General features: G+C 38.3%; 2 protein-coding genes across 2 annotated transcripts in view; both read right to left on the reverse strand.

The window, feature by feature from the left end:
* LOC119411943 (serine/threonine-protein phosphatase 6 regulatory ankyrin repeat subunit C-like) overlaps positions 1-13,530 on the reverse strand; it is a 1,101,338-nt gene that overhangs the window by 507,332 nt on the left and 580,476 nt on the right. The gene's annotated exons all lie outside the window — the stretch shown is intronic.
* Positions 1-13,530, reverse strand: part of mapkapk2a (MAPK activated protein kinase 2a) — a 32,414-nt gene that overhangs the window by 1,870 nt on the left and 17,014 nt on the right. Inside the window, exons 2-9 of the mRNA XM_037678929.1 lie at positions 11,182-11,321; positions 3,445-3,509; positions 3,183-3,262; positions 2,933-3,059; positions 1,943-2,018; positions 1,725-1,849; positions 476-561; positions 297-377 (exon numbers count right to left, since the gene is read on the reverse strand). Coding sequence (XP_037534857.1) covers positions 297-377; positions 476-561; positions 1,725-1,849; positions 1,943-2,018; positions 2,933-3,059; positions 3,183-3,262; positions 3,445-3,509; positions 11,182-11,321 — 780 coding nt within the window. The remainder of the gene's footprint in view (positions 1-296; positions 378-475; positions 562-1,724; positions 1,850-1,942; positions 2,019-2,932; positions 3,060-3,182; positions 3,263-3,444; positions 3,510-11,181; positions 11,322-13,530) is intronic.

Here is a 13,530-nt window from a genome sequence, read left to right on the forward strand (position 1 = left end):
TCAGGAGAAGGTGGGTCATGCAGCGAGACAATGACCCTCAGCACACAAGTGGTTCTACTAAAGAATGGGTCAAGAAGAATAAATCCAGATGTTGTGGAAGGACCTGAAGCTGCAGTTAATGTGAGGAAACCATCAACATCCAGAGTTTGAGCTGTTCTGTACAGAGGAATGGACTAAAATTCCTCCAAGCTGGTGTGCAGGACTGATCAACAGTTACCAGAAATGTGTGTGTGTGTGTGGGGGGGGGGGGGGGGGGGACGACACACAACATTCAATAGAGCAAACAAAATTCTAACCTTGACTTCCTCCCACGCATCTCTCTCCTCTTTTAAAACTCGGCTGGTATGGAGTGGGGTCTGAGGAACCTCCATTGATTGCTTTGAGGTGACACAAAAAGAAAAAAATCACATCCCAGTTTTACTTTATGGTCAGAAGAAATAAAATAAAATCAGAAATCTTTAGATTCTGCTCTCACATTGATCCAGGGATGATTCATGAACTCCGTGATGGTCATCCTTTGGGTCGGCTCAGTCTTTAAGAGCGTCCTGATCAGCTGTTTAGCTGCAGAAAAACAATACAAGTGGTTTTTAATTTTTGGAGTTTCAAAACATTTTTCCATCTCTTTCGTGTTTCAGATCAAATATAAGAGTGCAGCAATAAAATTTTAAGCCTCCTAAATAATTACACACTACTGTCATTTCTTTATTGTTTAGTTTAATAACATTTTCCAAAGATATAAAAGTACCTAAGTATTTAAATAGTTACATAAACTAGAAGTGTGCTACATATTGAGGCGGCAGAGCTTTGCTTACAGCGCACTAAGCAAATTAGAACCCGTAGATCATTTAAATGTTCCACTCAAACGTCTCTCGTTTAGAGAGAAATTAGGGACGGTAACATCGCCATCATTTAGCTTCTGTTTTCTTTTTAAAACCAACATATTAGTCAGAAAATAAAACCTCAGTTTCAGCTGTAGTAAACCCCAGTGGTTTAAAAAAAAAAAAAAAAAGTTGAAACACTTATCAGTTTCCATTCCTTGAGAGTTGAAATCAGTTTGGGTGTTTAGGTGAGATGTTTCATAAAGAGTACGAGGTAATGAATTCATCTAACTTATTAAATACTGCTTGTGAAAATAAATAAATAAAAGTGGATAGTTCACATAAAGAAAGAAAAGTACCCCATTATTTTTTTTACTACATTTTAGAATGAAGCAAAACACATTAGTTTAACACATTTTAATCTAACACCTTAGTTCCCACTTAAAACTAATCCCATTATATTATTTAAAGATTATTTTATTCAGACACTTCAGGCTGAAGTCTTTGAGCCCGTCTGAACCGTGTTATTTGTTCACGATCGATCTGTATCCACCTTCATCAAACGTCACTTGTTTTTATTTGCTTAAACAAACATCCCTCTGAGGCTAACTTGATTCTATTTCTTCAGTAAAGATAATCAAACACCCTCTGTTTGGTAATTTGAGAGGTTAATGTGCTTTTATGCACACAAAATATGGCAAAAGTTAAGTCTCCATCTCCTTTTGACATCTGTGCTTCAAATAGGTTTATCCTGTATATATCTACTGAATATTTTTTTTAAGTTTTCACTAACATAAACCATCAAACCTAAGACGATATATAATTAGGTGCGAGACTTTTTAGAAATAATGTGAATTTATTTAGGCATAAAATTGCTTTAAGGCAAGTTCAGATTTATAGTTTTACCTTCTTCTGATACATCAGACCATTCAGGGTTGGGGAACTCATACTGGCCCATCCTGATCCTCTTCTTCATCCCTGGAGAGATGGCTAGGCCGTGGTTAGAATAAAATGGAGGGTACCCACACAACCTGTTGGGAGATTTATGATACTATTATTATGGTGCCAAACACAAAATCGTACATGTTGAAAAGATCTGAAGGTTTATACAAAGCTCGACTTACAGGATATACATAATGACACCCAACGACCACATGTCACACGACTTGTCATATTTCTCTGGGCCAAGAACCTCTGGAGCTGTCAACAAAATGAAGAACGTAAAGAAAATTATCAACTTGTCTTTTAAGAATTTGTCAGAAAACATCCTTAATAAAAAAGGAAAAACGGGAGTTGGATAACTGAAGATGTGGCCTAGGAAAAACATGAGCATGTGAAGGTATAAAGAGCAAATCTGTGGAAAGAATTCACCTGGAAAATTAGAACCAGGTTCTTTGGATTTCCACTACAAGTTTAAACGCTGTACAACGGCTCAGGCTCACCCGTGTTGGAGGAACTATGGTCTGAAAGCGGAACCACAGTCATGTTTTCTGGGACTGCTCAGTAATATTGCAATACAGTAGTCCCTCGCTACTTCACGGTTTGTTTATCGTGGATTCGCTCTATTGCGGTTTTTCAAAATGAGATTAGACACGATACACAATTGGCTGGTTGATGGATGAGCTGCACGATCGGCATGGAATTTTAATTTAAAATTAATTATTTTAAATTATTTAGCACCTGCTGCACATTTGTGCAATCCATACAGCTGCAGGATAAACTTGCTGCTGCAGCTGATCAGCTGTTCACTGTGTATAGAGGAGAAGTGGGCGTGGCCAAGAGCGCTTGCAGGTGGCAAAGAGCAGAGGAGGCAGGGAGTTGAAATCATGACACTCTGTGCTCTTTTAGAGCGTTTAGAAACATTGCTTAGAATATTGCAAGAGTGTGGGAAGGGTTTAAAACGCCATACGGTATTCACTTATCACGGGTCTTCAGGGTACGGATCCCTCGCGATAAACGAGGGACTATTGCATTGGTGAAATAATGGAAAAGTATTTTGTCAAGAAATGCTAAATCATGTTTAATATTGAGACCTAATCCAAGTTAAAAATTGTAAAGTATATTTTAAACTAACTGCTGAAAACATGACTGAACACAAAGAAGCAGGTCCTTACCAACATAGTAGGGTGTATAGCAGGGAGTGTCTAACGAGTTGTGCGAGGTGGTTTCCTTGGCAAAGCCGAAGTCTGTGAGTTTGAGAAGAGCGCTGGGCCTCTTCGAAGAATACAGTAAATTCTCTGGCTGCAGGAAGGATTCAGAAACCCGGCAAAACGTCATTAGCTGCAGATGTACTGGAAGTCTTCAGATAAAACCTCTTGGATACATGAACACATTAATCAGTGTGTATAAAGCTGTTGCACATACCTTAACGTCTCTGTGTGCAATGTTAATGGCATGCAGGAACTGAATGGCCTCTCCGATACTCTTCATAATATCAGATGCCTCTGCAAAGAGGAGGAAAACAACTCAATTCAAACAAATGACAAGCGTTAACGAATGCTAACCCTGCCTTTGACACTGTAGCAGCAAATGTAAATGTAATGGATTGTTGTCATGGCTCTACAGTATGCTTTAATATTCAGAAGGTTGACATGCGAGTTGCTTTAAGTTATTATGAGTTTGTTACCTTTCTCTGTGAAGGCTTGGTCTCCTCTGTCCTGGATTCGACTAAAAAGCTCACCGCCGTCCATACTGTACAGACAAAAAGGGTTTAAAGAGTTTCAGCATCACAACACAAAAATTAATAAGTAGTGTTGCAACAATGTCAAAACAGAAATTAAAAACTTTAACAAAATCTGAAATTTATTATCAAATAGCTGCTTTAAATCCTACAAGATGAGACAAACGATGCCGAACAAAACATTTTAATGTTACTTTCAGTAAAATCAAACAAAAAGAAGAACGTGCATCACTGATGTTCTGCCGATGTGACGTGGTGGGCAAAGTTCAGATATTTGTCATTTTTTGATGCTAGAAATTTGCTTGAACCATAAAGGGTTGCAGCGTATGAGTGGCTTTACGTGTTAATTTTCCTTTCAGTTTTGAGAAGCTACAACGTGCACTGGCTCACAAGCACACAAATGAAACCATTTTTATGATTACAAAATCAAACCCCACAACACATCAGCTTTGTTAAAATTAGCCTACTCCGTTTTTTTTTTAAGATTATAATACAGATATTTCTTTTCATCTTCCACAGGAACGGCCTGTGGTTTGTTGGCAGACCAACAAATAGGTTTAGGTTTCTACTATTTACAAACTACCATGGTAGTGTCAGACGAGATCAAATGGCTGTAGTGTACCTCAAAACACTACGACAAGCCACTAAATAGCTGGACTAAATTAGTACGCTTTACTATAAATCACAAGCTTTTTAAAGATTTAACGAGTAAAGCTGTGAGAGTGTAACGAGCTACATTTTTACACCACAGGATACACAACTGATTTTTAATTGGTTTATAAATATTAGTGTCGCATGCACTGCATGTACTGTCGTCATCGCAGTCATGCTTATTCCAGTCAGTCCCGTCGAGACGAAAAAAGCTGCAGAAAGCGAACAGCTTCGCTGGAGACAGACTGTAGAGCGTGTCACGTACTTGTTTCCAATAATGTTATCTGAAAGTAACACCTTATTGTTTTGTAACAGCAGCAAGTGCTTCCTCATTTTACAGTATGAAGCCTGAGCTCTGCGCAGAAGAGATGTTTGCAGGTTTTTAAAGGAAGAGCGTAACTTCATGGCTTCAGTCTTAGAAAAGTATGACAATAACTTGTGTACAAAAATAACAATTATGAAAAATCATGGTAATTTGTGTACTACGGACATGTAATATACAAGTAGAAGTTCATACTGGATGTTTCTGTGGTATTTGTATTTAAGAATAATTTACTTTGACTAGAAGAGTAAGGACAACTTTTTCTGTTAATGTGTAAAACCAAAAGCAAAAACAATTTTTAAAGTTATATGACCAGATTGTGTCTCTCTTAAATGACATCATACAAGGTTAATGAGTTAAAAACTGCTTTAATGGTTGATAATGAAATTTCATTGATAGGCTGATTTGGGAAAACAACAATGAAATGTACAAATATTGAGCTGACGTTTGATGGAATAGTAGCCGAAAGACGTCCTAAACACGTACTCTGAGCACTAACGGATCTCATGAGACCTCACATGGTTGCAGGAGACTGTACAAATAATTTGTTTGATAAAAACAGCCCTTACTCCACCCCTTCTTTTTCTGAAACGATCTTAAGTTTTAAACTGACATTACAAGGACGGTAATATTCAAGAAACGCAAGTTTTTTTTTTATATCCATAAATGTGTTTGTACTGAAGTGTCAATCATATTTCTTCAAAACCAAACGTAAATTTGAAATTATTTCTAACATTTCTCAGCTTAAAAGGGCAAAATTTACTTTACTAAGCAGACAATTAAAATAGGAAGAATTATGTTGAATTGTGAAAGCTTCCAATAAACTTTGATACTTTTGTTGTTAGTCATTTACTATCCAACTTTGTAAAACAAAGTTTAAAGCAGATTTTACCTCTGAAATCAGCTCATCTATTCACTAAATTAATCGCACAACTCAAGGTCAATACTACAGGAATTACAAGAGGGCTCACATTCTAAAGCTGGATTTACAGAAAATGTAACCGGTCTCAAACACCGACCAAAGTAGAGCTAATGATGGGTCACATGGCTTCAATGGAGTACGAGAAACCTGCACACTGAGTTTCACTTTACCGTTTTACTCAGCGTGACTAAGAGTTTCAGATCAAATCATCAATACCGATTTTTAATCTGCGTCTTCAAAGTATAAGAGCAACGAGCGAGTCTTCAGTTGTACATCTGGTTACAGGAGAGCAGAACTCGGATCCAGGAGACGGCTCTGCTAAACCACAGAACACGCCAAGCTTCTCAACACTGTGCTTACTCAGAAACGGACACTTGAAGCAGAGAGGCTATCCCTCGTGTATGCACAGCACACATCTCACTTTGCTTTCGGTTTCCTCTAATGTGGTCAGAAGTAAGAGATATTCTCGAGGTCTCTCAACCCAGCCCTTTTCCTCTTTGTTTCTGAAAAATGCAGAGAATTGTGTGAATTCTTTGACAGACGAGATGATGATTTTTAAGAAGTGGTGTCCTGGTGCACATCTTGCAGTGAAACGGCAGAAAATTTGAACACCCTTACAAATCCCCCCACACGTCTCCACATCAGGAGTGATAACTGTTCGATGAATATATAAAGTTTTTAATCAAGTAAACGGTTTTAATTTTAGTTTTATAATTAAGTGCAAGCAGCTGCAAGTCTTGGCAGTCTGGACCTCAGAGTTCAGACCAAAGAGTTAACTTACACAATATAAAGATGATTTATGAAAGTCATGTGACCATCAGGGTGAATTCTTAATTAGAGTAATAATTTGACATACAGGCGGTGTGACCTTTTACACAACATTGGACAAAATGTAGGTCAGGCTAATTTAATGACTCACAGCAGGTACAAGAAAACATTGCAGTCTTGCCATTTTTACAAGTGTGATATTCTAGGAAATGCTTTGATTTCAAAAGAAGAACATAAAAGAGACATTTTATACTGAGCTTGATCTGTCAAGGAAATTAGTCATCACTTCAGCATGTGAGCATTTCACATCACACGTCTCCTGCCTGTGCAGAGCAATGACAACCACAGATCTAATCAATGCACGTGTGACATGTGAATGTGGGGGGTGTTATACCATACAACAAGATGGAAATAGAAAGACGAGGAAATTACACCAAGTTCTTTTAGAGGAAATGGGGCATTATGTTTCACTAGGATCACGCAGAGTGTATTTACAATGTTTATCTTTGTTAAAGTGAGTTAACCTCCTTCACAAACAAAAACTGTCCTGAATGTGTTCCCAACACTAAAAATTTTAAACTGAAACGAAAGATTAAATCACACAATTAAAAAAAAAAAGTTTACATAATGAGAAAAAAATTGTACTAATAACTAAAATTATGTTTTTAAAACAAAAGGATCTATTTAAAACTATAGACTAATGGGTGCAATTGAGTAGTATAACAAGTACACCGATAAGATATAAAGCAATGTTATTAAAAACAGATTATACATTTTATAAAGTTCCATTCTGCTTAAATAATTTAAAAATAAAGCTGAATTTATTATTTTTCCCCATACTGTCCAGAATGCATTTTGTCACTTGCCCAATGACCCCTGGAGATAGACACTAGCTTCCCCACAACCGAAAAGTAATTGAAATTACCCTTTTGTTCTTTAAATGCCTGGACGGATGGTCCAAATCTGCGTATCTTCGTGTGTAAAGAATACTCCTGTTAATTATATCATAAACGTGGAGGCGGCTTCCGAGGTGGGTCCAAAAAAAGTTGAAGCAGCTATGATGAGTATAGGTGGCAACAAATGATGTACCTGGTGTTTTCCATACTGTAAACACAAAAAGCGACTAAGTCTGCAACAGAGCCTTCTTCTACTCCGCTCCTGTTTCCTGGAATATCTAAAGATCTGAAGCTCTCGACCTTGACCTCTAAGTGACATTAAACATCTGTTAAGTTCCTGGGAAAAGCCAATGTAGACACGTTCCTGTTTTAAGTTTTCTACACTGTCTTATGTAGATGAGCATATGCATGAGATATATTCATACATTAAACGGATTCTTTCATTTTTCTGGACCGTATATAATGTGCATTGAATTTAGAAATGTAACGTGAGACGTTAATTATCTTTGACTCACCAAACGACAGTGGGTCATTTATTAACAGAATCAAAGTTTAACACATCACACATTTACATTAATTGGCAAAATATGGAAAATAACAACATGGCTAATTTTAGCAAACTGTACAATTTTGACTGACCACACGGCGGTGGATGAGAACTTTACACAGACATTTCTAAAATATCTGGAATGATTTCTACCTGATAGAAGAATTTTAAAGATGGAAAGATGAAGTTTAGAGGGAGAAAAGATGGGTGAGGGGGTTTGTTTGTGTCAGCATTCAGAACGGCACTCTCCGGGTTTTTCTCAGCTTCTTCCCCCAGTACACTTAGGTGGTATAAATCGACTCTTTTACCTGGAGATGTCTCCACTGGTACGAAAGCCCATTCAACGCACCCTTTCAGCGTCTCCGTAGGAACAGCTGTGAATCGTCCGAAGTAGTGACGGTATTCCGTCCGACACAGGTTCACCTCACGAGTGGACTTCACATGAGTGGAGTCCGTCAGAGTTCCACCCAGAGGTGGAAGATGTTAGAATCCCATAAGACTCGGAAGAGCTCTGTAGTCATGTCAGGATTTTCCTGTTTCCCAGCACGAGTTGCAACGACTGAAACTCGACTCTCGACCCGACTGGAAACTCCACACGACCCTCGACACTGGTTTGAACTAGAAAGTACCGACATTTTAAAGAGCTCTATTTCCGGTTCATTTGGGAGTTTCTGATTGGTCAATATCGACCAGACAGGGGTGTGTTTTGTGACGTAAGAGGTCACTAGGAGTCAGAAAAACAGCAAGAATGTTATGGAACAGATTGAAAATGTTTTTCAGACAGACGAGAGAAATGTTTGGACGAGTTGGCGGAAAACAGGTGCCAACAGGTGCCAGCTTCTCTATTTACGTCTGAGAGGATGTAAAAACAAGACAGTTCGTTCCAACACTTGTCTGCGTTTGAGTCCAACCTTGGACCAACTTACCCTGCTCATTCAAAGACAGAAAATCAGAAAATGCATAATTACTCTGTAACAGACCTTAACATGAATTCTAACTTTGCATGAGGATTAAAAATCATTATTACTGTTTCACAGTTAATAAAAAATGATTAGTTCACTACAACATCTAAAATGGTTTGAACTAAAACATTTTGATTTTCAAACATTTGTAAAATAGTAATGATAATAGAAAAGAGAGTGTTCTTTCACTTGAATTTTCAAGAAAGAAAGTCTCAGGATGGGTCAACCTGTATTTCTGGATTCAAATCAATGAAATGACAGTTTCTGTCCCATATGGTCCTAAGGTCAAGGTTTTTTGACATCAGGCCTAGTTCACTACACTTACAACCTAGCTGTTTTTTTGCTGCTTTTCCTTTTAATTATCCTTTTAATTACCATTTTATTTTCACTTGTTAAAAAAGAAAAATAATAAATTTGTATACATTCTTTATGATTGTCTATTGTTGTCATCACTCTTTGTTAAAAATCAGGTCTCTCTTGTAAATGAGTCTAGGAGGCTCAGTGGGAATAACCTGTAGAAATAAAGGTTGAATGAATGAAAAACAGATAATTTGCTCATTTCCTCACAATTTTGAGTTGACAACTAGCCTGCAGCAGTCACAACCCAGTGAGATACTGCCTTACGTTGCACCCTTTGAGTCACAACAGGACATGATCACCGGGATATCAGAAACAAACAAAGCCATTCCCACACTATACAGCAGGACTAAAGGCGGCTGTGGAAACGCTGAAAAAAATGCTAAAGGCTCGCACATACTCGGGCGTACGTCAGCCCGCGCCTACCGCATTAGACTCGAAGCGGATGCCCGTACAAAGAACAATTTTTACGACCACGTGCATAGGGCTGGAACATATATTGTTCACGATAATACCAGTAAAAAAAAGCTTGTCCGGGAAAATAAATGATATCAGAATATGCTAATTTCATGAGGTAATATGTCAAGCGCTCCGCCCCGTTAACAGAAAAGGGACGCGCTGAATGATCAAACCAAATATCACAATATTATATTTGAGCCATATCGCCCACCCCTACATGTACTCTGTGTTGCACAATAAACTGCCCAGCGTTGGACTGTTTTGTATACGACACCAATGCATTAAACTCCCCTTCTTCGTCCCTGGTTTGGTTTAATGGCCTTTTCTTTCGTTTATTTGCCAAGAGGCAGTGATCTCTTCCTCCTCCTCCGTTGACGCCATGACTGAAAGGGTGAGAAATTAGGGAATTTGTCACAAGCGAATAAAAATCAGGTCCAGCGTGGCTGCGGGAGGGTCTGGAGATTTCCTGGTGGGCTGGACTGATGTGTGGGCTGCAGGGTCAGCGCTCCCAGTTTATTTTTTAGAACGTTTTATTAACAACATATAAACAAGAACACCGCCGCTTGCTGCCAGCTCTCGTTTTTAATTTTTCCCACGACCTGTCAATCAATCCAGTTGGCGTGTGAGCAAATGACCAATCGGCGACCTCAATTTGTCCCAAAGGTAAACGTCCTTGCCTGCGGAACTGGGCTGCAGCCCATCAGGGTGTGCGCTCGAGTATGAAGTCTCAACCATCTGCGGACAGTGCGAAGTGTCCGCGAGGCTCACAGTACGCCCGAGAATGTGCGAGCCTTAAGATAAGATAGGTCTAAAATGAGACGTGCATTGTTGCTTCAAAGTCTTATCAGAGGAACTTTAGCTCCTACCATGTTGATTTCCCGAAATCTTCTTTGAAAGAGAATTGTTTCATGCTGAATTGTAGAGCAACTTATTTTTTCTTTTAGACCAGAGAGCAGCTTTACTCGGGATTTTGTTCATTGTAAAAACAAACTCATCAAGATGCACCAATAATCGTGTTATAGTCACACCGCAGCCCTCTGAACCATAATTAAGTAAAACTTTTGATTTGATAGATGCAGCAACACGGTGGCACAGTTGGTTGAGCTGCCGCCTCTCAGTGAGAAGGTCGCCAGACCGAATCCTGGCTAGGGGACCTGTCTGGGTGGAGTTTGCACATTCTCTCCGTGCATGCGTGGGATTTCTCCGGGTACTCCGGTTTCCTCCCACTGACCACAAACATGCATGTTAGGCTGATTGGTAACTCTAAATTGTCCCTAGGTGTGAGTGAATAGTTGTTTGTCTCATTTGTCTCCAAGTGTCCCTGCAATCTGTCCAGTGTCCCACACCTCTCAAACAGTGACTGCTAGATATGAGCACCAGTGACCCCTGCAACCCGAAAAGGAAAAAGTGGGTAAAAGATGATGGATAGATTTGATAGATACCTAAAAATTCCCAACCTTTGGCTAGAAATACTTGTTTTCATTTGTACTTTAATTTGCACAAATACCTCTGTGCAGTACCTTGAAGTACTTTATTTTTTTAGATTTTTTTTTAATGGAAAAAATAGTAACCTGGTACTATTTAGAGAGTGAAAACGCAATTTCTAAAAGAAAATTTATTAAAAAAAAGTGGCAAAACAACAAACAATTACGTTTTTTTAAAGCATTCAGTGCCTCTGTAAATTTAAACTTTTTTTCCACACAACAAGCTGAAATATTTGAATCTTCAAATCATTAATGACAAATATGGAAAACAATATATATATATTGAGTGTCCATGTTTGAAAATTGTGTACTCACCACTCCATGACAATCAGCAGACACTTCCTGCCCTGATAAAGGTTTTCATAAACGTCAACAATGCGCACGATGTTGGCACAAGGTGAAGCCCTCCAGTGAAGCTCCACTTCCCTGCGGGCCTTGGGACAGTCTTGTAACATCTGGACAAAAGGGTGGAGACAAAAAGGTGGAGGCTGAATAACATCTCATACAAAATGGAATGATATCCTAAGTTTCAGTTTTCAAAAATAAATTAAAGTGTGTCAGTTTTAATAGCACTGTGACAAAATGATAACTCAGTGTCATGTATCTAAACAAGTGGGGGAAAACACAGATCAATGTAAAGCCTATATTAAATTACAAACAGCCAAATGAACAGTAGAAGTGAAGTGCTGCCATCAGATGGCAGAACGCTGAAAGGTTCAGGTGCTTTTACATTTCTGACTTGTGTGGAAGTAGCTCCCTCTATCAGCAGAACATAGTCAATACAGCATTTAACAACATTGGTTGCAACACCGACATGCCTGGGGTGGAGTTAAACCAGATAGTTTTGTAGGAAAATGTTTGCATAAATTCTAAAATAAAATGTTGATTTTAGTTATCTAGCTAAAAGCAAAGATTAAACTTAATAGTTTTGCTTTGCTTTCAGTTAAGACTGGGCTTAAGCCTTTCCTTTTTGATAAACCCTTTAATTAGGGTTGGCTTGTTTTACAACTTTAAGCTTACACTACAAGAGGACAAACTGACCTCATTTCCTTAAATGATTTGCTAAAACTGAATAGTTTTCATTTGATACTATTTCTATCTTAATGTGATTCTTGACCTGCCATTGTGTATCTGTTCCTACCAAACCCAGCCGGTCGAAGCAGATGACCACTTGTCCTGAGTCTGGTTCTGCTAAAGGTTTCTTCCTCATGAGGGAGTTTTTCCTTTCCACTGTCGCCTTCATGCTCAAGATGAGAGTTCTGTGATGGAGTTAAACTCAAAGCAGTCTGCTCCTCAGATAAATAATGTTAACTTGTTATTTTTATATATGAATGTTTCTGTTCAGTGCCCTGAGACGACTTCTGTTGTGACTTGGCGCTGTATAAATAAATTGAATTGAAGTGAAATTTTTTAAACGCAATCTCAAAACACTACCGGTAAATATTCTACAGCCAAGTCCAGATTTAATAAAGAAAAGTTTGTGATGACCTTTAAGTTTTTATTGACATACTTTATTAGTGACAACATTACTAAACTATAAAGTGAGAAGCAACAGGAGTGCTTTATTATGCTCATCAATAAGAGAAGGGGAAAACAAATCTTAAAAACAACCATGTGGTCTTGACAATGAGCCACTGTCTGTCCATGTTCTTGTGTTTAACATTCCAGTCCTACCCACTGCCACAAAACATGAAGCAAAGTTACCAGTCTGCTCTCTGGTCTAAGATGCGAGGGAGACATGATCATAAGCAACTTCATTAAAGGGAAAGAACACAATACACATACACATAGAAAGCATGCACCATTTGTCATAACTTATCTCCCAACCTTCTTCTTGACATGTTTTTGATTGAGAAGACTGATGGGAGAGAGAAAAAAACAAACAGAAGTTGAATGTTTGCCCATCTGCAGCGTTCAGGTTTGTGCAGATACATCGAAAGGACATTTTCAAATAATTCAAATCTATCATTCCAAAGTGAGAAACATTTTTTGAACAGTGGAAAACATTCAGGGTAGTCACAAATCCTCCTAGAGGTGAAGGTTCCAGCAAGTTCACCTGAAGGTCAGACTGCCTCATACTGAGAAATTGTAGGGGGTGGAGGGAGTTGCACAAATTATAACTAAGACTTTATAGAACTCAGTGTATGCTTCTTCAATGTTTAGGTTTATAGCTGTACAATTAACATAGGACTTAAGAATTCAGGCTTGTTTGAAAAAGATTACCAGGAAGAAGCCACGTTTCTCTAAAAGCAACTTTGGAGTTCATCTTAAGGCCGCAAAGTTGCTAATAAACCAAAACATCTTTGAGACTAAAAATGGAGACGTTTGGCTAGATTGCACAGTGACGCAATGAATCCACACCGACACATAAAACAGTTAACATAAAACAAACTCAAGCATGGTGGCAGTGGACTCATGATGTGGGCTTGTTCTGCAACTAGAGGACCAGGACAACTGGCAGCCATGGAGTTGACCATGAGCTCCTCCAAATCTTGAGATTCAAATCAAATGTAGTTTTGTGTCTGACATCAAAAGCTTAGGAAAAACGGTGATAACTAAAAGCAGTATGACCTAAAGCACAGCAGCAACCCTACAACAAAATATCTAAAAGAAACAGAACAAATTTTTTTTTTTTTTTTTTTTTTTTTTTTTTTTTTTTTTTTT

Source organism: Nematolebias whitei, chromosome 7 (assembly GCF_014905685.2).
Source record: "Nematolebias whitei isolate Nwh7 chromosome 7, NemWhi1, whole genome shotgun sequence".
Lineage (NCBI taxonomy): Eukaryota > Metazoa > Chordata > Actinopteri > Cyprinodontiformes > Rivulidae > Nematolebias > Nematolebias whitei.